Source organism: Pseudophryne corroboree, chromosome 4, assembly GCF_028390025.1.
Source record: "Pseudophryne corroboree isolate aPseCor3 chromosome 4, aPseCor3.hap2, whole genome shotgun sequence".
Lineage (NCBI taxonomy): Eukaryota > Metazoa > Chordata > Amphibia > Anura > Myobatrachidae > Pseudophryne > Pseudophryne corroboree.
The window spans coordinates 357,327,267-357,353,384 of NC_086447.1; the positions used below are offsets into that span (position 1 = coordinate 357,327,267).

Genomic DNA, 26,118 nt, shown 5'->3' on the forward strand with positions numbered 1-26,118 from the left:
CGGCGTCTTCTCATGTTGAGAGGCGACCTGGGGTACAAACGTGGATTTCCCAGCTGTTGCCGTGGCCACCAGGTCTGAAAGTCCGACCCCAAATAACTCCTCCCTTTAATAAGGCAATACTTCCAAATGCCGTTTGGAATACGCATCACCTGACCACTGACGTGTCCATAACCCTCTACTGGTAGAAATGGACAACGCACTTAGACTTGATGCCAGTCGGCAAATATTCCGCTGTGCATCACGCATATATAGAAATGCATCTTTTAAATGCTCTATAGGCAAAAATATACTGTCCCTATCTAGGGTATCAATATTTTCAGTCAGGGAATCCGACCACGCCAACACAGCACTGCACATCCAGGCTGAGGCGATTGCTGGTCGCAGTATAACACCAGTATGTGTGTAAATACATTTTAGGATACCCTTCTGCTTTCTATCAGCAGGATCCTTAAGGGCGGCCATCTCAGGAGAGGGTAGAGCCCTTACAAGCGTGTGAGCGCTTTATCCACCCTAGGGGGTGTTTCCCAACGCACCCTAACCTCTGGCGGGAAAGGATATAATGCCAATAACATTTTAGAAATTATCAGTTGTTATCGGGGGAAAACCACGCATCATCACACACCTCATTTAATTTCTCAGATTCAGGAAAACTACAGGTAGTTTTTCCTCACCGAACATAATACCCCTTTTTGGTGGTACTCGTATTATCAGAAATGTGTAAAAACATTTTTCATTGCCTCAATCATGTAACGTGTGGCCCTACTGGAAGTCACATTTGTCTCTTCACCGTCGACACTGGAGTCAGTATCCGTGTCGGCGTCTATATCTGCCATCTGAGGTAACGGGCGCTTTAGAGCCCCTGACGGCCTATGAGACGTCTGGACAGGCACAAGCTGAGTAGCCGGCTGTCTCATGTCAACCACTGTCTTTTATACAGAGCTGACACTGTCATGTAATTCCTTCCAACAGTTCATCCACTCAGGTGTCGACCCCCTAGGGGGTGACATCACTATTACAGGCAATCTGCTCCGTCTCCACATCATTTTTCTCCTCATACATGTCGACACAAATGTACCGACATACAGCACACACACAGGGAATGCTCTGATAGAGGACAGGACCCCACTAGCCCTTTGGGGAGACAGAGGGAGAGTTTGCCAGCACACACCAGAGCGCTATATATATATATATATATATATATATATACAGGGATAACCTTATATAAGTGTTTTCCCCTTATAGCTGCTGTATATTTAATACTGCGCGTAATTAGTGCCCCCCCTCTCTTTTATAACCCTTTCTGTAGTGTAGTGACTGCAGGGGAGAGACAGGGAGCTTCCCTCCAACGGAGCTGTGAGGGAAAATGGCGCCAGTGTGCTGAGGAGATAGGCTCCGCCCCCTTATCGGCGGCCTTATCTCCCGTTTTTCTATGTATTTTGGCAGGGGTTAAATGCATCCATATAGCCCAGGAGCTATATGTGATGCATTTTTTTGCCATCCAAGGTGTTTATTATTGCGTCTAAGGGCGCTCCCCCCCCAGCGCCCTGCACCCTCAGTGACCGGAGTGTGAAGTGTGCTGAGAGCAATGGTGCACAGCTGCAGTGCTGTGCGCTACCTTGTTGAAGACAGGACGTCTTCTGCCGCCGATTTTCCGGACCTCTTCTGCCTTCTGGCTCTGTAAGGGGGCCGGCGGCGCGGCTCTGGGACCCATCCAGGCTGGGCCTGTGATCGTCCCTCTGGAGCTAATGTCCAGTAGCCTAAGAAGCCCAATCCACTCTGCACGCAGGTGAGTTCGCTTCTTCTCCCCTTAGTCCCTCGATGCAGTGAGCCTGTTGCCAGCAGGTCTCACTGAAAATAAAAAACCTAAACTAAAACTTTCACTAAGAAGCTCAGGAGAGCCCCTAGTGTGCACCATTCTCGTTCGGGCACAGAGATCTAACTGAGGCTTGGAGGAGGGTCATAGGGGGAGGAGCCAGTGCACACCAGATAGTCCTAAAGCTTTCTTTAGATGTGCCCAGTCTCCTGCGGAGCCGCTATTCCCCATGGTCCTTACGGAGTCCCCAGCATCCACTTAGGACGTTAGAGAAATCTTGCTTGCTAGCAGATAGTTACCCATCTTTTCAATCGGCTGGGTATTGTACTTTTTGTCTGGCAAGCAACAATACCCAAGTAAGAAAGACAGTAGACTTATCTGTCCTTCTTTTCATAGGTAATGTGAATCCCTACAAGTTGAACCAATGCTTTAACCATCAAAAGAACCTCCAAAAAGATCATGCTAGCCATAGGCCCCACAACTAGGAAATCTTCCAAATTAAGCAGAACTGCAAACATGCACTGAACCTCTTGAAGAATTCACAATGAAACTGAGCAACTGTTAAACAAAGAAAGATCAACAAAATATTGTCCATCAAATAAAAAAGCCATGAGCCTAAAGTATTCCTGAAGTAAAGGCAGCAGGCAAAAGGTTGACTCAGTATTGATCATTGCCATCAGTACTCCTGTCCCAAATCTTTGAACAAAGGTGTGTGCAGTGCAAAGGACTTCAAAGTTCAGGGTCAATGGCATCATCGGACCTGGCAATTTTTTTGAACATTAGAGAATGATAATAAGGAATGAGTGAAGAGCGAAAAGGACCATACATCATGCACAAATGCAACTCAACAGTCGCTTTCCCTCTCACTCTATCAGAGAACTCCTAGCTGACTGGAGGTTTCATGAAGTCAACACAAACAGTGGTCCATTAACTAGAATCCAAAATCAGTAAAAAAACCTCTGAGCACGGTTGGAATACCTACCCAAACATCTAGCCAATTCCATAATTAAAAACTGGATGAATGGCCTTAGTGAGACTCCTTCTGCCTATCAAAAAGCAGAAGCACATGCCCTATTTAGACAATCTCTGGCCAAATGTCCTACCCTGCAAAAGGTGCAGGAGTGACAAAAATGGCATTTTGCCCCCCTCTTTTTAGTGTGAGCAATTAAACGTGAAATATATATGCTTTTGAAAAAGGAGTGAATGTACCCTCTTTTCTCCCATTTGCTTCCTTACCAGAAACACTTCCCCAGCAACCTGACTCTCACAAATTTTCAAGTCTTTCAACCTGAAGAACATCAGTACCAGCCTGTGTTGTTTCGTCCATAATTCCTTATCATAAGACTGCTATGTCACACTATAAGATTAAACATGCCATGTAATAATTGCGTGTACTTGAAAAATGTTTAAGATCTCAGCAGGCCTAGTCTCCAAATACAATAACTAGCGGCAAACACCAGCATGTCACTCAGCCAATCATTGTAGTACCTAAAGTATTGCCCCCTTATTCCAGCTGATCTCTTCCTACCCTCATCCATCACTGTAAACAAGTCAACAAAATGGCCTATATGTCCTTCCACTAACTTTATTATGTATTGGTGACAGAATGCAACACACTGTGTAGTTTATTAATATATAACATACATATCGTTCTACTTTCTATTGCACTGTGGGTTGCTCCAAATGCACCCCACCAGGTAGGTAAATCAGGAGTGAACTTCTGCCACTCTTTTTCCATAGGGAAGATTACGCCTTTGAACAGCATTTTCATCTACAATGGAACAGATGGGGAATCCTGGGACACCTACAACAATAATACCTTTGTGCCACTGTTTTATGATGAGCTACTAGTGAACAGTGACCCTGACACTATCAAGAGGGCAAATGAGACGTGTAATGGAAATGATGAGTGTATCTTTGACATCCTGAGTACTGGAGATTTTGCAGTGGGAGAAGCTACATTGGGTAGTGTCATCGCAGCTGTTGAACAGAAGACCACAATGAGTAAGACATGGCCCTCCCTGTATGCCACCTAAGGCTCTTTGGGGTCTGTTTACCAAGCTTTGGATGGAGATAAAGAGGATAGAGATAAAGTGCCAGCCAATCAGCTCCCAACTGTCATGTTACAGGCTGGGTTTGAAAAAAATGAAAGTTAGGGGCTGATTGGCTTGTACTTTATCTCCCTCCAAGGCTTAGTTAATATACCCCTTAGTACTGGTCACTCTTGTATGCACATCATGCCTTTTTTATAAAGTGTTCCATAGATTTAATATTGTGCAAACTCTTCAGTGGTTGACTAAGTGCCAAAAGAATATATTTATAGTTTATTTGAACCAGTAAGTAATACTAGCATCCTCAGAGTGGATAAAGTCACAGATACAACACAGCATGTAGAGTCCATAGAGTGGTATTTTAACACAGTTACTGTACATTCAGTTTAAAAAAAAAAAAACAACTTACAATGAAATAAAATTGACAATGATGTCCGATCATACAGGAAATTTCCTGATATGTTTTGTGCAGACTGTCATGCAGACTTTGTCAAATGCACACATACACATAATACTGATTTTGGATAAAATATGAATTTACTAATAGTAGGTTATAATAGCTTTAAATAGTGCCTAGCATACTTGAAGTCAGTAGTCATATTACCAGCTAACCTCATTCATTGCAGTTTGCAATAGTGGATTAAAGAATCTGCCCAAACAATATTGTTTTCCACAGAAAACTTTCCTCCCAATGTAACTGGACCTCGCACCATCAGCACTCAGCTCTTCCAGCCGGTGACAGTGTATTACACAGCCACTGATGACAATGGCGATACTGTTATATTCTCTCTGCTGACTGTTTCCCCTGACATCAATATAACAGGTGAGTGAAAATTATAATTATATTTTATGGCTGATGCAATACTTTATGTACATCATTCTATACTGTAATATCTCCAATTTCAGGTGCACAGATACAATATCTTAAGATATGATTTCTGTATAGAATTATTCTGTATATTTTTAAACAGTGCAATACATCTGCATGTACTACATACATAGCAAATAATGTTTGATGACCAACATTTTGCAGTGTATTTGTCACCTAAACACAGTGGATGCAGTTATTTTGTGGTCTGACCCAAAAACTACTCGCCATCAATCCAGCCTATTGATTTATAACACTAAGGCCCAGATTTATCTTGCCTTGGAGAGTGATAAATTGCACGATGACAAAGTACCAACCAATCAGCTCATAACTGTAATTTTTCAAACACAGCCTGTAACATTGCAGTTAAGAGCTGATTGGCTGGTACTTTATCACTGTGCAATTTATCACTCTCCAAGACTTTATGGGCGGGATTCAATTCTTTTCACCCCTTTCCACACCCATTCTGTTACTGCCCTCAGGGACATTGTATCATTATTTCAGCTCGCTACCCCTCGGAGTAGCGAGGCACCCAACCCTTTAAACAGCTAAACCTGATTACTATGGGCGCAATATACACAATAACGGAGATAATTTTAGGAAGGAAATTGGACGTGATATATCATTTGAATCTCACCCTATGGGTGGTATTCAAATTATATATCACGCCCAATTTCCTTTCTAAAGTGTTCCCCGTTATCGCACATATTGCACCTGCAGTAATCCGGTTTAGCTGCGTAAAGGGTTGGACGCACTCGCTATTCTTAGGGTAGCGAGCTGAAATGATTATACCACGCCCGTTAGCAGAATCAGAACAGGTATAGAGAGTGGTGAAAAGAATTGAATACCCCCCAGTAAATCTGGGCCTAATTCTGAAAGACATTATAGACACAATTCAAATGTTTTCTGCTGGCAACCACTAGATAGCACCCAAACAGAGCAATTCAATTGTGGCTCCGGTCGGGCGTGATGGCTGCTGGCATCTGTATTTTAGCTCACACCCCCGGAGGTAGTGAGTTGAAATGCATAAAAAGTGACCCATTTGGGTTCCCAAATGACACTTTTTGTGATCGCGCCCAGCACTTTGGTTAGGTTAATCCACTTTACTTGGCTAAACCCGACCTCTATATGCATGATCAGCATGATAAATGGACTTAATTGAATATCGCCGCAAACGATCTCCCATCACTTTAGATTGGAGATCAGACATGATAATCATTGTATTCCACCCTAGGAGTCCTAAAACAGAGAAGCACAATTAGTACAAACACACCTCATGTAATGTACAAATCTTTACACAGAGTATGCCCCTCTTTAATATTCTCCATATATAATGCACTGTTTAAAATTTAAAAAAACTTGTGGCAGATTTATCACAGCTTGATGGGAGATAAAGTGTTAATCAATCGGCTCCTAACTGACATTTTGCAAACACAACCTGAAAAATGGCAGTTAGCAGGCTCAATCTAGCGGGTCGCTCACTTCACCACTGTGTGAAGTGAGCGGCCCCCTGTGCGTCCCCTTGCTCAGCACATCGCGCTGTGCTGAGTGGGGGGAGAGATGTGTGCTGAGCGGTCTGTGTTAAAATCACTCAGCACACATCTCCTCCGTCAGTACCCCCCTTTAGTTTCAACTATGAAAGGATGAACAGAAAAAAGGTACAAACTCACTTGCACTCCATAATGTTCCAAACTCTTACAGATCCTCAGTGTGATGTTTTCAAAATGATGGAATGTCCAATGATAATATATGTAAAGAAAACAAAAAAATACAGAATTGTGTGATACTGTATAAATATTCAATTTCTCCCATTTGGTGTTTGAAGAAAAAAAGAGGTGATGTAGAAATAGTCCCAATCCAGTTTCAGGTTCCCTCCCTCTTTAACGTCAACACCCGAGGTAGTGATAGCTGTGACACTTGAATAGATGCTTTCATGAATGCTTACTTGTAAACAATGAATATGATGCGCATAAAGGTTTCTTTGGTTCTCAATAGAGTCCCCGCCAAGTATATTGGGGAATGGTGCCTCTCATTACATATGAGTATAAAGCCAGAAAGGGACCGTTTTAGAATCCAAAACTATTTATTTAAAATATTAGACATATATGGGACAAAAGGATGGAAGACCACAAGCGTAGCATACCCTGCCATAGGGCCTAATTCCGACCTGACTACAGCAGCAAAATTTTTCTCTAATGAGCATAACCATGTACATTGTATTGGGGGGGGGGGGGGGGGGGGGGAGGCAGATATAAACTGCAGAGAAATTTAGATACAGTATGGGTGCCTTATTTAGTTTCTGTGCAAGGTAAATGCTGGCTGCATTTATTTTTTCAGTGCAATTTAGATTTCAGTTTGAACACACCCCTCCCAAATCTAACTCTCTCTGAACATGTTATATCTGCCTCCCCTGCAGTGCACATGATTTTGCCCATTACAGAACAATTTTGCTGCTTCAGGTCTGAATTAGGCTTGTAGTCATCTACAAGTGGGTGGTCTTCAGTATGCCGGCTCTTGGGATCCCGGCGCACAGTATACCGGCGCCGGGATCCCGACAGCCGGCATACCGACACTTATTCTCCCTCGTGGGGGTCCCCCCCTGAAGGGAGAATAAAATAGCGTGGCGAGCGCAGCGAGCTCGCATGGGGCTCATTTGCGCTCGCCACACTGTCGGTAAGCCGGCGGTCAGGCTCCCGATGCCGGTATGCTGGTCGCCGGGAGCCCGACCGCCGGCAGATCGTAGTGAACCCCTACAAGTTAGTTCTTATGGATGGTTATGCAAGATAAATGATGGAGGTTCTTTAGGCCAACCATTATTCGAAAAAACTAACAACTCACATACACAAACACAAACACACAGATTTTGGAAACAAACTTTAACTTAATCATTTTATGAAACATAAGAAATGTAACATAGTACATGGGTCCCATTGAATCCATTAAAGGTATATGATTAGACTAGTGATAATCGAACAAAACTTTCTTAAAGAATAGTGGAGGTGTTGCCCATACTTTAGCAATGAGATTTTGGTTATCATGTTCTAGAATGTACTAGATAATTTAAAGCTACAATTTGATTGGTTGCTGTGGGCAACTCCTCCACATTTACTTTTTTAGAAATTTTGATATAGACGCCCCTGATTTCCAGCATCTCTGAGATGATGTATATTTCAATCCTCTTTCAAAATGAAAATGGATGTCAGTTGAATAGAAAATCTATATTTTACAGTGCCTTTATCTCATTATAAATATTGTTCCCTACAAAATGTAATCCCATTTATGCTGGCCATAAATTAGGATGACCAGCATCTGATCCGATTCCTCATAAGATTTCCCTTCAATCCCCCGGGAGCCTCTAGCACACGATTTGGAGTTTTATGTGCATGCGATGAAGCATACAATCTATCAAACGATTGTGTGCCTCACAAAAAGCATGTTATCACCTGGAAGGAAATGCCATCCAAAAATGATGTTGATCGTATATGATGCATTGTCTGTGCATAAAACAAGGTAAAATGTGCATACGATTACGACGGATAATATGGGCTGCACGTATGATCGGAGGATGCGACGTTAGATCCACGGTGCCGCGCATCACATTGTAATCATACCCAATACATGTACGATGTGCACCCAATGCATCATATGACACGTCTAAATCGTACATCCGTACATGATATCGTACTTGTGTATGGCCAGCATAAAACAGAACAAGGCTTTACACTTTTATTGGAATGCCTTGATTCCTGCCAACTTCCCCCATGTCTTTGCAAATTGCTTTTTCACCGTAAACACGGCCATCCTGCTGTTCAAGCCTATGCACCTATGGACACATGTACAGAAGGTCCAAACCTATATTTTAGCTGCAGAATAGTCAACTAATGCCTTAATCTCCTTTGTGTGTACGGAAATAGTCACACATGTCTTCTATTTATATCTATCTTCCATACAGCGGATGGAGTATTGGTGTGGATTCCCACCAGCTCAGCACCTATTAATGTCACTATAGCTGCTAATGATTCCAAGATCGTCACTGAAGTAATCCTAACACTGGTGCTCTGTAACTGCAGCAACAGTGGCAGCTGCCTGTATGACAGTGCAACAAGCCTAGGAAATGAGACCACAACCTTTCAGGTGAGCTCTACTACTGGAGGGTGCATGTTATTTTATGAAATGGCTATAAAAATGTAATGCATATAATAAGGTAATACATTTCAAAGCACACCTAAGTTTAATTTGACCCATCTGTAATATGTTATTGTTTATAATATATAGAATTTTGTGATGGGTTCCTGTACAGGTGGCTGGATGTAACTGTTCTGCTGCATGGACAGGAAGGTACTGTCAAGAAGACTTTGATGGTTGTGCAGAAAACAAATGTTTTGATAACAGTACCTGTGAAGACATCAAGGCTCCAGATGAAGGTTTCACTTGTGGTCCATGTCCTGCTGGTCTAACTGGAGATGGAATAACTTGCACTGGTGAGCAAACATGCCTCTTCAATTCTGTGATGTTAGTGGCTGTATACAAATTCTAAAGAGGTATCTGAGATGTTACATAATGGTCCAAACCAAACCATACAGCCCATAAGGTTTAATAGATGTAGTTCATTTCGGGATGTAGTTATGTGACCGGCCATTGGGATCCCGCCGGTCACTATACCATCGCCAGAATCCCGATCTCTGCCCAGCCCGACAGTCGACATGCCAACTAATAGGGACTATGCGAGCTCAGCGAGCCAACAATCCTGCAAGGAGCTTTTTTTGCACTCCCCCAGTACTAAGAGAGACAAATGTTAGCAACTATATCATTTTTTATCAAAAAACTTTTACTGTATTGTGCAAACACAGAAAAAAAATATTTACCAAGATAAGTGGGGTGTTGTACTGTATTTATACTGTCATTAGCAGGTGTTTACAGCATATGTAATTATAACAAAATCTGTTGTATTATCACGACTCCGGGGTCTATGTACTAAGCCTTGGAGAGAGGTAAAGTGGATGGAGATAAATGACCAGCAATTCAGCGCCTAACTGCTACTGTATGTTACAGGCTGTGTTTGAAAAATGACAGTAGGATCTGGTTGGTTGATACTTTATCACCATCCACTTTATCTGTCTTTAAGGCTTAGTACATAGACCTCTTACCCATTTCAATTAATCGTTAATATCTAGTCTAAGATGCTGTAAGAAATCTAGTTGTTGAAATTGGTTTCTGTTTTAGATATAAATGAGTGCTATCTCAATACATCAACGTGTCAGCAAATCTGCAATGATTTCCTGGGGGGATACAACTGCAGCTGTGATGAAGGCTATGTGGTGAATGCACTGAACAGCTCCATGTGTGACGGTAATGCAGCTACCCACTGTGTCTTTAACTATAAAGTCATATTTCATTCTTTTACAGGCTTGTTAAAGGTTAGCATACAGTAGGTAAAACAAGAGGATGTTACTACATATAGATGTCATGCATATATAGTAACTGAGGTCAGGTGAGTATTGTATTACATTGAGTGACAGAACTTAAACATACATTTTGTTCTTATCCATTCAGACATTGATGAATGCGCAAATGCCACATCTCCATGTACTCAAAATGCCAACTGTACAAACCTCCCTGGAAATTACAGCTGTCAGTGTTTACCTGGGTACGAGGGAGAGCCATACAGATTTTGTGTTGGTAAGTGAGAGGTGGGTGGGGATTGGACTGCACATCCTATTTGGGATCCGGGCTGAAGATCGACAGTGTCTAGGTCGACAATGTTTAGGTCGACCACTATAGGTCGACAGTCACTAGGTCGACATGGATGGAATGTCGACAGGGTTTCTAGGTCGACATGTGCTAGGTCGGCAGGTCTATATAATTCTTTATAATTCCCTGATATACAGTGCATCCGGAAAGTATTCACAGCGCTTCACTTTTTCCACATTTTGTGATGTTACAGTCTTATTCCAAAATGAAATAAATTATTTTTTTCCCCTCAAGATTCTAAACACAATACCCCATAATGACAACGTGAAAAAAGTTTGAGATTTTTGCTAATTTATTATAAATAAAAAACTAAGAAATCACATGTACATAAGTATTCACAGCCTTTGCCATGAATTTTGAGGGGATAAATGAATTTATTTCATTTTGGATAAAGGCTGTAACATCACAAAATGTGGAAAAAGTGAAGCGCTGTGAATATTTTCCGGATGCAATATATATATATATATATATATATATATATATATATATATATATATATATATATACTTTCACTAAGGGACCATGATGTCCACTTAGTATTTATAGGGAAAAGAACACACTTATTCCGTCTTATCCTAAATTGATATACACTGTTCAATATTTTAACATATACCTAATAAAAGTTGTATTTTAATCCTATTAACAAATCACAAGTGTGCCCCCAAAAATAAGTTTTTCATTTTTCTTGCTCCCTTTCAAATACAGTATTTTGTTTCTGACTCCGGGGAGTATCAACAACACATGAATTTATACAATGCTGTGTCTACATGGTTCTTCATTGTTAGTAAAAAATAAAATAAAAATTCTCAGTTCGTTTTATTAACTGATTCAAGTGTCTTTTCATTGGGCCTAATTCAAAGTTGATTGCAGAACAACATTTTCCTCTAATGGGCGAAACTATGTGCACAGCAGGAGGGCAGATATAACATGTGCAGAGAGAATTAGATTTGGGTGGGGTGCAGTGCCGTAACTAGGCATTTTAGCGCTGTGTGCAAGAAACGATAGTAGCGCCCCCCCATGCAAGATAGGGGCAGTGCGCGCCGTAGGCGCGCAAAAAATGTTATAGGGGCGTGGCTTCACGGGGAAGGGGCGTGGCCACAAAATAATAGCAATTCATACTACGGTGCACAGTAGTCTACATTATTCAAATTACGCTGCACAGTAGCGCCACTACACCAGGTAGAGCCCCTTTTATACATTACAATAGACAGCGTCCCCCTTTTTACACATTACAGCAGACAGTCCCCCTTTTTACACATTGCGGCAGACAGTCCCCCTTTTTACACATTGCGGCAGCCGGGACCCCATTTTACACATTGCGGCAGCCGGGACCCCATTTTACACATTGCGGCAGCCGGGACCCCATTTTACACATTGCGGCAGCCGGGACCCCATTTTACACATTGTGGCAGCCGGGACCCCTTTTTACACATTGCGGCAGCCGGGACCCCTTTTTACACATTGCGGCAGCCGGGACCCCATTTTACACATTGCGGCAGACGGGACCCCTTTTTACACATTGCGGCAGACGGTGTGTGAGAGAGAGAGAGGGAGAGAGAGAGAGAGAGAGAAAGAGAGAGAGGGGATATACTTACCTTCTCCCCGCTGACAGGCTCCTCGAGTCTCCTGGTGCAGGCTGTGAGGTGAGAAGGAGGAGGAGGGAGGGGGAGCAGGGAGACGCAGCAGCGCTATTTGATTGGTAGTAAGCGCCGCTGCAGCATCCCCCTCTCCTCCTGTATTGGCTGCCCGGCGCTGCTGTGGATGCTGGGGAACCGCATCCCAGCATCCATAGCAGCGCCGGGCAGCCAATACAGGAGGAGAGGGGGATGCTGCAGCGGCGCTTACTACCAATCAAATAGCGCTGCTGCGGCTCCCTGCTCCCCCTCCCTCCTCCTCCTTCTCTCTGCTGCCCGGCGCTGGTTTCTCCTCTCCCTCCAGCGCGGCGCACGGCGCAGACTTCGGCGGCATGTAATGAGTCAATTTGACTCATTACATGCCGCTGGCCGTGCGCCCTCAGGGCAACTGCGCTGTGTGCCAAGCCCCCTTGGCACACACGTAGTTACGGCCCTGGTGGGGTGTGTTCAAACTGAAATCTAAATTGCAGTGTAAAAATAAAGCAGCCAGTATTTACCCTGCACAGAAACAATTTAGGGGGTAATTCTGAGTTGATCGCAGCAGCAAGAAAGTTAGCATTTGGGCAAAACCATGGGGGTCATTCCGAGTTGTTCGCTCATAATTTTTTTCTTGCAACGGAGCGATTAGCCGCTAATGCGCATGCGCAATGTCCGCAGTGTAAATTTACAGAGTAAATTTGCTATGCAATTAGGTAATTTAATCACGGCATTACGAGGTTTTTTCTTCGTTTTGGTAATCGTAATGTGATTGACAGGAAATGGGTGTTTCTGGGCGGAAACTGGACGTTTTATGGGTGTGTGTGAAAAAACGCTACCGTTTCTGGGAAAAACGCGGGAGTGGCTGGAGAAACGGGGGAGTGTCTGGGCGAATGCTGGGTGTGTTTGTGACGTCAAACCAGGAACGACAAGCACTGAACTGATCGCAGATGCCGAGTAAGTCTGGAGCTACTCGGAAACTGCTAAGAAGTGTCTATTCGCAATTTTGAGTATCTTTCGTTCGCAATTTTGATAAGCTAAGATTCACTCCCAGTAGGCGGCGGCTTAGCGTGTGCAAAGCTGCTAAAAGCAGCTTGCGAGCGAACAACTCGGAATGACCCCCCCCCCATGTGCACTGCAGGTGTGGCAGATATAACATTTGCAGAGAGAGTTAGATTTGGGTGGGTTATTTTATTTCTGTGCAGGGTCAATACTGACTGCTTTATTTTTACACTGCAAATTAGATTGCAGATTGAACACACCCCACCCAAATCTAACTCTCTCTGCAAATGTTATATCTGGCCCCCCTGCAGTGCACATGGATTTGCCCAATTGCTAAAAATTTTTCCTGCTGCGATCGACTTGGAATTACCCCCTTAACCCACCCAAATCTATCTCTCCCTGCACATGTTATATCTGCCCCACCTGCAGTGCACATGGTTTTGCCTATTATAGGAAAATGTTGTTTTGCAATCAACCTTGAATTAGGCCCTTTATCCCTTCATTTCTACAAAAGTTGGCAAAAATTAACATTTTCACCTACTTTTATAGAAATAAAGTATGTGGGCCACTCCTTATAAAGGTAATACAGGAGATATCATGAATATCTCCTGCTTATCTTTCAGTCCTGATCTGGCCCGCTGTATAAACATTAGTATGGGGACCTAAATTCATCATGCTTCGAACATACTACATTTTCGAAACTTGACAGCAGGAACCTACACCATCTTTAGATGGCATTGATTCCTGGACCTCTGCTTCTTCCTATAAGAAGGGGACCATGATGAGAAAGGGGGTCCTTACAGATCCTTCTACCGCTGTTCGGATCCCTCCGCTGGATGCCGGCTTCTTTATACCAGGTTTATACATGTGCACTAACATTGACGAATTAGACTCGGCAGCGTTAAGTTTCACTCACAGTGAGTTAGATAGTAAGTTAGCACTGCCGAACAGCTTAATGAATAGACTCCGTAATATTTTTGAGTCTTGTGCAGGATTAATTACTTTATCTGTTGCACATGATACATGAGGTAAAGCATGAATACAAATTACAAAATGTAAAACAGAGCATTACACGCTATTTACATACCATCCAACATGACCCACCCCACTAGGTACTAAATGCTCTGTTTCTGGACTTCCCTCTTAATTTATTATTGCCATCACCTGTGAAGAAACAGCTTTCCTATCATTCAACTAGCTCACCACAGGTGATGGAAATCATAAATTAAGAGGGAAGTCCAGAAACAGAGCATTTTGTACCTAGTGGGGCGGGTCATGTTGGAGGGTCTGTATTTAAATGTAATGTAGGAAGTGTATACCTAATGTACCTAAATGTTTTTCCCATTATTTTTATCTTGACAAAACAGGATACTTTATACTGTCATGTAATCAAATTATTCTTAACTGCTAATATGATGACTGCATATATCCCTGCACTTGCAGATATCAATGAGTGTGCCCTTAATGTGACCAGCTGTCCCACTGAGTCAGTGTGCATTAATACTGAGGGGTCCTTCCTATGTGAGTGTCTACGTGGATACAGTGGAGCCAACTGCACTGGTAAGATTCAGCTAAAGGATCCAATTGTTTCGGCAGTAATATACAATTAAGAATAATTAACATCACATACAAAACATTATTTTTCAGGGTATCATATAATATAATTTATGTAGCGCTGTCCTGTATCAGTCTTTTTAAAGCTTTGAGCCACATGCCAGTGCTTCAGAAATGATGTTGCTTACAGTACCTGCCAGTATGGATGCTGGAAATTTTTAAATCAGTTTAAAATTCTATTGAGTTTCATCAATTCATTTGTCAGAAATATGTTCAATATAGAGTACACCCTGAGGTAAATGTAACAGCCTGCGAATTGCAGGCATTAGCAACTTCTCCGTGAGCAGTGGCGTAACTAGAAAATTTTCTCCCCCAAGCCAAAAAATTCTTCGCTCCCCCCCTCCATCCCCCATAATTGGCACTATTAAAGGGATAAATGTGCGCGCGCCGCAAAATAGGGGGTGTGGGTTCGTTGGGATGGGCGTGGCTTCACATAAAGGGGCGTGGCATTGCAGGAAAAGACTACGTTATACCCCAGTTTTCCAACCTGTACGCCCAGACGTTAGCCACCATGGGAAAGAAAAATAATCCTGATTCATGCCGCTTACATTATTTGTAATTTTTCCTCCTTATAGTAATTCCCAGTATACATTATGCCACATACTGCAATGGCCCTTAGACATTATGCCACACACAATAATGCACATGACACAATATGCACACACCATAATGCCCCCGACACATTATGCCACACACCGTAATGCCCCCGACACATTATGACAGGAATCGCAATGCCCGTTATACATTATGCTACACACTGCAATGCCCTTGATACATTATACCACATACAATGTCTGTGACACAGTATGACACACACCACAATGATCGTGAGACATTATACCACATACCACAATGCCCGTGATATAGTATACAACACACCGTAATGCCCCCGACACATTATGACAGGAATCGCAATGCCAGTTATACATTATGCTACACACTGCAATGCCCCTGATAAATTATACCACATACCACAATGCCCGTGATATAGTATACAACACACCGTAATGCCCCCGACACATTATGACAGGAATCGCAATGCCCGTTATACATTATGCTACACACTGCAATGCCTCTGATACATTATACCACATACCACAATGCCCGTGATATAGTATACAACACACCGTAATGCCTGACACATACCGCAATGCCCGTTATACCCTATGCCATACACCACAAGGCCCGTTATACATTATGCCACACTGCAATGACCCTGAGACATTATACCACATACCACAATGCCCGTGATATAGTATGCCACACACCGTAATGCCTGTGACACATTATGACACACACTGCAATGTCCGTGATACATTATGCCACACACCGTAATGCCCATTACACATTAAGTCCTACAGTAAGTCTTCTAATTACTTTTAAATTACCTGCTCGTTGCCAGGGGTTTCATGCACTGGGTGTCATGCTCGTTGCCAGGGGTTTCATGCACTGGGTGTCATGCTCGTTGCTAGGGGTTTCATGCTCTTGGTTCCATGCACGGTGCCAGGGGTTTTCATGCTCAGGGTGTCATGCTCGTTGCCAGGGGTATCTTGCACTGGGTGTCATGCTCGTTGCTAGGGGGTAGTGCTTGTTGCTAGGGCTGTGCTCCCAGTGCCACATATGTCCGCAGTGCCAGATATTACCCCACGGTGCCAGGTACTCACATGACCCCAGTGCACAATATAGCCCCCCCTATGTGCCAGGTACACATATACCCTCCCAGTGCCACATATGCCCCCAGTGCCAGATATTCCCCCTCAGTGCCACATATGCCCCCATTGCCAGATATCCCCCCCAGTGCCAGATATTCCCCCCCCCCAGTGCCAGATATGCTCCAAGTGCCAGATCCCCCCCAGTGCCACATATGCCCCCAGTGCCAGATATTCCCCCCAGTGCCACATATGCCCCCAGTGCCAGATATTCCCCCCCCCAGTGCCAGATATGCTCCCAGTGCCAGATTCCCCCACCCCCCTCCATGGCCACATATGCCCCCAGTGCCAGATATTCCCCCCCAGTGCCACATATGCCCCCAGTGCCAGATATTCCCCCACCAGTGCCAGATATGCTCCCAGTGCCAGATTCCCCCCCCCCCCAGTGCCACATATGCCCCCAGTGCCAGATATTCCCCCCCAGTGCCAGATATGCTCCCAGTGCCAGATTCCCCCACCCCCCCAGTGCCACATATGCCCCAAGTGCCAGATATCCCCCCCAGTGCCAGATATGCTCCCAGTGCCAGATTCCCCCACCCCCCAGTGCCACATATGCCCCCAGTGCCAGATATTCCCCCCCAGTGCCATATATGTCCCCTCCCCCCTCCTCCGCCGCCGCCTCTGCTCCCCCGCTGGTTTGTGTTGGAGGGACACGGAGGGCACAGCGCGCGCCTCTCCTGTGTCCCTCCTGCATCATCTCCGGCGGCCGCGGGTCTAATAAACGAAGTGCTGGTTCGTGAGCTAATCAGAGCTCACGAACGGCACTTCGTTTATTAGACCCGCGGCCGCTGGAGATGATGCAGGAGGGACACAGGAAAGGCGCGCGCTGTGCCCTCCGTGTCCCTCCAACACAGCAGGGAGGGTTAGCAGGAGCAGATTGACATGCGGGCGCTCGTCCGCATGTCAATCTGCGCTAAATCAGTGGCGCCCCCGCAGCCCCTCGTCCCCAAGCCACCGCGAGGGCTGCGGGGGCAGTAGTTATGCCACTGTCCGTGAGTCTGGATGATGTTTTAAAGTAGCAATTATTTAAAAGGCAAAACAAACCTATTGCTGCTTTAAAACATCGGCAGACTCACTGGTAAGGCGATGTTGTCTGCAATCTGCAGGCTATTACATTTACACATATAGGGGGTAATTCCAAGTTGATCGCAGCAGGATTTTTGATAGCAACTGGGCAAAACCATGTGCACTGCAGGGGAGGCAGATATAACATGTGCAGAAAGAGCTAGATTTGGGTGGGTTATATTGGCCCTCATTCCGAGTTGATCGGTCGCAAGGCGAATGTAGCAGAGTTACACACGCTAAGCCGCCGCCTACTGGGAGTGAATCTTAGCTTCTTAAAATTGCGACCGATGTATTCGCAATATTGCGATTACTAACTACTTAGCAGTTTCAGAGTAGCTCCAGACTTACTCTGCCTGTGCGATCATTTCAGTGCTTGTCGTTCCTGGTTGACGTCACAAACACACCCAGCGTTCGCCCAGGCACTCCCACCGTTTCCCCGGCCACTCCTGCGTTTTTTCCGGAAACGGTAGCGTTTTCAGCCCCACGCCCCTGAAACGCCGTGTTTCCGCCCAGTAACACCCATTTCCTGTCAATCACATTACGATCGCCGGAGCGAAGAAAAAGCCGTGAGTAAAAATACTTTCATCATAGTAAAGTTACTTGGCGCAGTCGCAGTGCGAACATTGCGCATGCGTACTAAGCGGATTTTCACTGCGATGCGATGAAAAATACCGAGCGAACAACTCGGAATGAGGGCCCTTGTTTCTGTGCAGGGTAAATACTGGCTGCTTTATTTTTACACTGCAAATTAGATTGCAGATTGAACACACCACACCCAAATCTAACTCTCTCTGCAAATGTTATATCTGCCTCCCCTGCAGTGCACATGGTTTTGGCCAGTTGCTATCAAAAATCCTGCTGCGATCAATTTGGAATTACCCCCATAGTACGTGTCATCAAAATACTGTACTGTGTGCTGATTTGCTTTTGCAATTTGAAAATTAGGTCTTTCTTGCCAAACCAAGGTCAAACTGCCTCAAGCATGGTTGAAATAGATTGTCTGGCACAAATTCAGCTGCATTTCTTTAAATTCAGTTTGAGAATTGTCAATTGTCCAATTTTTGTTCAGATCCAGACAACCTGCTAGATAAACACATCACAGTTGTTTTGAACCTCTCTATCCACTACAATATACACTATATACTATAAACTAGAGATGAGCGCCGGAAATTTTTCGGGTTTTGTGTTTTGGTTTTGGGTTCGGTTCCGCGGCCGTGTTTTGGGTTCGACCGCGTTTTGGCAAAACCTCACCGAATTTTTTTTGTCGGATTCGGGTGTGTTTTGGATTCGGGTGTTTTTTTCAAAAAACCCTAAAAAACAGCTTAAATCATAGAATTTGGGGGTCATTTTGATCCCAAAGTATTATTAACCTCAAAAACCATAATTTCCACTCATTTTCAGTCTATTCTGAATACCTCACACCTCACAATGGCCCTCATTCCGAGTTGTTCGCTCGTTCTTTTTCATCGCATCGCAGTGAAAATCCGCTTAGTACGCATGCGCAAAGTTCGCACTGCGACTGCGCCAAGTAACTTTACTATGAAGAAAGTATTTTTACTCACGGCTTTTTCTTCGCTCCGGCGATCGTAATGTGATTGACAGGAAATGGGTGTTACTGGGCGGAAACACGGCGTTTCAGGGGCGTGTGGCTGAAAACGCTACCGTTTCCGGAAAAAACGCAGGAGTGGCCGGGGAAACGGTGGGAGTGCCTGGGCGAACGCTGGGTGTGTTTGTGACGTCAACCAGGAACGACAAGCACTGAAATGATCGCACAGGCAGAGTAAGTCTGGAGCTACTCAGAAACTGCTAAGTAGTTAGTAATCGCAATATTGCGAATACATCGGTCGCAATTTTAAGAAGCTAAGATTCACTCCCAGTAGGCGGCGGCTTAGCGTGTGTAACTCTGCTAAATTCGCCTTGCGACCGATCAACTCGGAATGAGGGCCAATATTATTTTTAGTCCTAAAATTTGCACCGAGGTCGCTGTGTGAGTAAGATAAGCGACCCTAGTGGCCGACACAAACACCGGGCCCATCTAGGAGTGGCACTGCAGTGTCACGCAGGATGTCCCTTCCAAAAAACCCTCCCCAAACAGCACATGACGCAAAGAAAAAAAGAGGCGCAATGAGGTAGCTGTGTGAGTAAGATAAGCGACCCTAGTGGCCGACACAAACACCGGGCCCATCTAGGAGTGGCACTGCAGTGTCACGCAGGATGTCCCTTCCAAAAAACCCTCCCCAAACAGCACATGACGCAAAAAAAAAAAGAGGCGCAATGAGGTAGCTGACTGTGTGAGTAAGATAAGCGACCCTAGTGGCCGACACAAACACCGGGCCCATCTAGGAGTGGCACTGCAGTGTCACGCAGGATGTCCCTTCCAAAAAACCCTCCCCAAACAGCACATGACGCAAAGAAAAAAAGAGGCGCAATGAGGTAGCTGTGTGAGTAAGATAAGCGACCCTAGTGGCCGACACAAACACCGGGCCCATCTAGGAGTGGCACTGCAGTGTCACGCAGGATGTCCCTTCCAAAAAACCCTCCACAAACAGCACATGACGCAAAGAAAAAAAGAGTCGCAATGAGGTAGCTGTGTGAGTAAGATAAGCGACCCTAGTGGCCGACACAAACTCCGGGCCCATCTAGGAGTGGCACTGCAGTGTCACGCAGGATGTACCTTCCAAAAAACCCTCCCCACACAGCACATGACGCAAAGAAAAAAAGAGGCGCAATGAGGTAGCTGACTGTGTGAGTAAGATAAGCGACCCTAGTGGCCGACACAAACACCGGGCCCATCTAGGAGTGGCACTGCAGTGTCACGCAGGATGTCCCTTCCAAAAAACCCTCCCCAAACAGCACATGACGCAAAGAAAAAAAGAGGCGCAATGAGGTAGCTGACTGTGTGAGTAAGATAAGCGACCCTAGTGGCCGACACAAACACCGGGCCCATCTAGGAGTGGCACTGCAGTGTCACGCAGGATGTCCCTTCCAAAAAACCCTCCCCAAACAGCACATGACGCAAAGAAAAAAAGAGGCGCAATGAGGTAGCTGACTGTGTGAGTAAGATAAGCGACCCTAGTGGCCGACACAAACACCGGGCCCATCTAGGAGTGGCACTGCAGTGTCACGCAGGATGGCCCTTCCAAAAAACCCTCCCCAAACAGCACATGACGCAAAGAAAAATAAAAGAAAAAAGAGGTGCAAGATGGAATTGTCCTTGGGCCCTCCCACCCACCCTTATGTTGTATAAACAAAACAGGACATGCACACTTTAACCAACCCATCATTTCAGTGACAGGGTCTGCCACACGACTGTGACTGATATGACGGGTTGGTTTGGACCCCCCCCCAAAAAAGAAGCAATTAATCTCTCCTTGCACAAACTGGCTCTACAGAGGCAAGATGTCCACCTCATCATCAAGCTCCGATATATCACCGTGTACATCCCCCTCCTCACAGATTATCAATTCGTCCCCACTGGAATCCACCATCTCAGCTCCCTGTGTACTTTGTGGAGGCAATTGCTGCTGGTCAATGTCTCCGCGGAGGAATTGATTATAATTCATTTTAATGAACATCATCTTCTCCACATTTTCTGGATGTAACCTCGTACGCCGATTGCTGACAAGGTGAGCGGCGGCACTAAACACTCTTTCGGAGTACACACTTGTGGGAGGGCAACTTAGGTAGAATAAAGCCAGTTTGTGCAAGGGCCTCCAAATTGCCTCTTTTTCCTGCCAGTATAAGTACGGACTGTGTGACGTGCCTACTTGGATGCGGTCACTCATATAATCCTCCACCATTCTTTCAATGTTGAGAGAATCATATGCAGTGACAGTAGACGACATGTCCGTAATCGTTGTCAGGTCCTTCAGTCCGGACCAGATGTCAGCATCAGCAGTCGCTCCAGACTGCCCTGCATCACCGCCAGCGGGTGGGCTCGGAATTCTGAGCCTTTTCCTCGCACCCCCAGTTGCGGGAGAATGTGAAGGAGGAGATGTTGACAGGTCGCGTTCCGCTTGACTTGACAATTTTCTCACCAGCAGGTCTTTCAACCCCAGCAGACTTGTGTCTGCCGGAAAGAGAGATCCAAGGTAGGCTTTAAATCTAGGATCGAGCATGGTGGCCAAAATGTAGTGCTCTGATTTCAACAGATTGACCACCCGTGAATCCTTGTTAAGCGAATTAAGGGCTCCATCCACAAGTCCCACATGCCTAGCGGAATCGCTCCGTGTTAGCTCCTCCTTCAATGTCTCCAGCTTCTTCTGCAAAAGCCTGATGAGGGGAATGACCTGACTCAGGCTGGCAGTGTCTGAACTGACTTCACGTGTGGCAAGTTCAAAGGGCATCAGAACCTTGCACAACGTTGAAATCATTCTCCACTGCGCTTGAGACAGGTGCATTCCACCTCCTATATCGTGCTCAATTGTATAGGCTTGAATGGCCTTTGCTGCTCCTCCAACCTCTGAAGCATATAGAGGGTTGAATTCCACCTCGTTACCACTTCTTGCTTCAGATGATGGCAGGGCAGGTTCAGTAGTTTTTGGTGGTGCTCCAGTCTTCTGTACGTGGTGCCTGTACGCCGAAAGTGTCCCGCAATTCTTCTGGCCACCGACAGCATCTCTTGCACGCCCCTGTCGTTTTTTTAAAAATTCTGCACCACCAAATTCAAGGTATGTGCAAAACATGGGACGTGCAGGAATTTGCCCATATTTAATGCACACACAATATTGCTGGCGCTGTCCGATGCCACAAATCCACAGGAGAGTCCAATTGGGGTAAGCCATTCCGCAATGATCTTCCTCAGTTGCCGTAAGAGGTTTTCAGCTGTGTGCGTATTCTGGAAACCGGTGATACAAAGCGTAGCCTGCCTAGGAAAGAGTTGGCGTTTGCAGATGCTGCTACTGGTGCCGCTGCTGCTGTTCTTGCGGCGGGAGTCCATACATCTACCCAGTGGACTGTCACAGTCATATAGTCCTGACTCTGCCCTGCTCCACTTGTCCACATGTCCGTGGTTAAGTGGACATTGGGTACAACTGCATTTTTTAGGACACTGGTGAGTCTTTTTCTGACGTCCGTGTACATTCTCGGTATCGCCTGCCTAGAGAAGTGGAACCTAGATGGTATTTGGTAACGGGGGCACACTGCCTCAATAAATTGTCTAGTTCCCTGTGAACTAACGGCGGATACCGGACGCACGTCTAACACCAACATAGTTGTCAAGGCCTCAGTTATCCGCTTTGCAGCAGGATGACTGCTGTGATATTTCATCTTCCTCGCAAAGGACTGTTGAACAGTCAATTGCTTACTGGAAGTAGTACAAGTGGGCTTACGACTTCCCCTCTGGGATGACCATCGACTCCCAGCAGCAACAACAGCAGTGCCAGCAGCAGTAGGCGTTACACGCAAGGATGCATCGGAGGAATCCCAGGCAGGAGAGGAATCATCAGAATTGCCAGTGACATGGCCTGCAGGACTATTGGCATTCCTGGGGAAGGAGGAAATTGACACTGAGGGAGTTGGTGGGGTGGTTTGCGTGAGCTTGGTTACAAGAGGAAGGGATTTACTGGTCAGTGGACTGCTTCCGCTGTCGGCCAAAGTTTTTGAACTTGTCACTGACTTATTATGAATGCGCTGCAGGTGACGTATAAGGGAGGATGTTCCGAGGTGGTTAACGTCCTTACCCCTACTTATTACAGCTTGACAAAGGGAACACACGGCTTGACAAATGTTGTCCGCATTTCTGGTGAAATACTTCCACACCGAAGAGCTGATTTTTTTGGTATTTTCACCAGGCATGTCAACGGCCATATTCCTCCCACGGACAACAGGTGTCTCCCCGGGTGCCTGACTTAAACAAACCACCTCACCATCAGAATCCTCCTGGTCAATTTCCTCCCCAGCGCCAGCAACACCCATATCCTCCTCATCCTGGTGTACTTCAACACTGACATCTTCAATCTGACTATCAGGAACTGGACTGCGGGTGCTCCTTCCAGCACTTGCAGGGGGCGTGCAAATGGTGGAAGGCGCATGCTCTTCACGTCCAGTGTTGGGAAGGTCAGGCATCGCAACCGACACAATTGGACTCTCCTTGTGGATTTGGGATTTCGAAGAACGCACAGTTCTTTGCTGTGCTTTTTCCAGCTTGAGTCTTTTCATTTTTCTAGCGAGAGGCTGAGTGCTTCCATCCTCATGTGAAGCTGAACCACTAGCCATGAACATAGGCCAGGGCCTCAGCCGTTCCTTGCCACTCCGTGTGGTAAATGGCATATTGGCAAGTTTACGCTTCTCCTCCGACAATTTTATTTTAAGTTTTGGAGTCCTTTTTTTACTGATATTTGGTGTTTTGGATTTGACATGCTCTGTACTATGACATTGGGCATCGGCCTTGGCAGACGACGTTGCTGGCATTTCATCATCTCGGCCATGACTAGTGGCAGCAGCTTCAGCACGAGGTGGAAGTGGATCTTGATCTTTCCCTAATTTTGGAACCTCAACATTTTTGTTCTCCATATTTTAATAGGCACAACTAAAAGGCACCTCAGGTAAACAATGGAGATGGATGGATACTAGTATACAATTATGGATGGACTGCCGAGTGCCGACACAGAGGTAGCTACAGCCGTGGACTACCGTACTGTACTGTGTCTGCTGCTAATATAGACTGGTTGATAATGAGATGTAGTATGTATGTATAAAGAAGAAATAAAAAAAACACGGGTAGGTGGTATACAATTATGGACGGACTGCCGAATGCCGACACAGAGGTAGCTACAGCCGTGGACTACCGTACTGTACTGTGTCTGCTGCTAATATAGACTGGATGATAATGAGATGTAGTATGTATAAAGAAGAAAAAAAAAACCACGGGTAGGTGGTATACAATTATGGATGGACTGCCGAGTGCCAACACAGAGGTAGCTACAGCCGTGGACTACCGTACTGTACTGTGTCTGCTGCTAATATAGACTGGATGATAATGAGATGTAGTATGTATAAAGAAGAAAAAAAAAACCACGGGTAGGTGGTATACAATTATGGATGGACTGCCGAGTGCCGACACAGAGGTAGCTACAGCCGTGGACTACCGTACTGTACTGTGTCTGCTGCTAATATAGACTGGTTGATAATGAGATGTAGTATGTATAAAGAAGAAAGAAAGAAAAAACACGGGTAGGTGGTATACAATTATGGACGGACTGCCGAGTGCCGACACAGAGGTAGCTACAGCCGTGGACTACCGTACTGTACTGTGTCTGCTGCTAATATAGACTGGATGATAATGAGATGTAGTATGTATAAAGAAGAAAGAAAAAAAAACCACGGGTAGGTGGTATACAATTATGGATGGACTGCCGAGTGCTGACACAGAGGTAGCTACAGCCGTGGACTACCGTACTGTACTGTGTCTGCTGCTAATATAGACTGGTTGATAATGAGATGTAGTATGTATGTATAAAGAAGAAAGAAAAAAAAACCACGGGTAGGTGGTATACAATTATGGACGGACTGCCGAGTGCTGACACAGAGGTAGCTACAGCCATGGACTACCGTACTATACTGTGTCTGCTGCTAAAATAGACTGGATGATAATGAGATGTAGTATGTATAAAGAAGAAAGAAAAAAAAACCACGGGTAGGTGGTATACAATTATGGACGGACTGCCGAGTGCCGACACAGAGGTAGCTACAGCCGTGGACTACCGTACTGTACTGTGTCTGCTGCTAATATAGACTGGATGATAATGAGATGTAGTATGTATAAAGAAGAAAGAAAAAAAAACCACGGGTAGGTGGTATACAATTATGGATGGACTGCCGAGTGCCGACACAGAGGTAGCTACAGCCGTGGACTACCGTACTGTACTGTGTCTGCTGCTAATATAGACTGGATGATAATGAGATGTAGTATGTATAAAGAAGGGAAAAAAAACCACGGGTAGGTGGTATACAATTATGGATGGACTGCCGAGTGCCGACACAGAGGTAGCTACAGCCGTGGACTACCGTACTGTACTGTGTCTGCTGCTAATATAGACTGGATGATAATGAGATGTAGTATGTATAAAGAAGAAAGAAAAAAAAACCACGGGTAGGTGGTATACAATTATGGACGGACTGCCGAGTGCCGACACAGAGGTAGCTACAGCCGTGGACTACCGTACTGTACTGTGTCTGCTGCTAATATAGACTGGTTGATAATGAGATGTAGTATGTATAAAGAAGAAAGAAAAAAAAACCACGGGTAGGTGGTATACAATTATGGATGGACTGCCGAATGCCGACACAGAGGTAGCTACAGCCGTGGACTACCGTTCTGTACTGTGTCTGCTGCTAATATAGACTGGATGATAATGAGATGTAGTATGTATAAAGAAGAAAGAAAAAAAAAAACACGGGTAGGTGGTATACAATTATGGATGGACTGCCGAGTGCCGACACAGAGGTAGCTACAGCCGTGAACTACCATACTGTGTCTGCTGCGACTGGATGATAAATAATGATATAAAAAATATATATATATCACTACTGCAGCCGGACAGGTATATATTATATAATGACGGACCTGCTGGACACTGTCTGTCAGCAGAATGAGTTTTTTATAGAATAAAAAAACACCACACAAGTCACACGA

The 26,118-nt window shown here is 45.1% G+C and overlaps 1 protein-coding gene across 1 annotated transcript in view; it reads left to right on the forward strand.

The window, feature by feature from the left end:
- Positions 1 to 26,118, forward strand: part of LOC134910910 (mucin-3B-like) — a 380,580-nt gene that overhangs the window by 216,477 nt on the left and 137,985 nt on the right. The window contains exons 23-29 of the mRNA XM_063919296.1: positions 3,554 to 3,817; positions 4,541 to 4,687; positions 8,685 to 8,866; positions 9,033 to 9,213; positions 9,956 to 10,081; positions 10,286 to 10,411; positions 14,539 to 14,655. Coding sequence (XP_063775366.1) covers positions 3,554 to 3,817; positions 4,541 to 4,687; positions 8,685 to 8,866; positions 9,033 to 9,213; positions 9,956 to 10,081; positions 10,286 to 10,411; positions 14,539 to 14,655 — 1,143 coding nt within the window. The remainder of the gene's footprint in view (positions 1 to 3,553; positions 3,818 to 4,540; positions 4,688 to 8,684; positions 8,867 to 9,032; positions 9,214 to 9,955; positions 10,082 to 10,285; positions 10,412 to 14,538; positions 14,656 to 26,118) is intronic.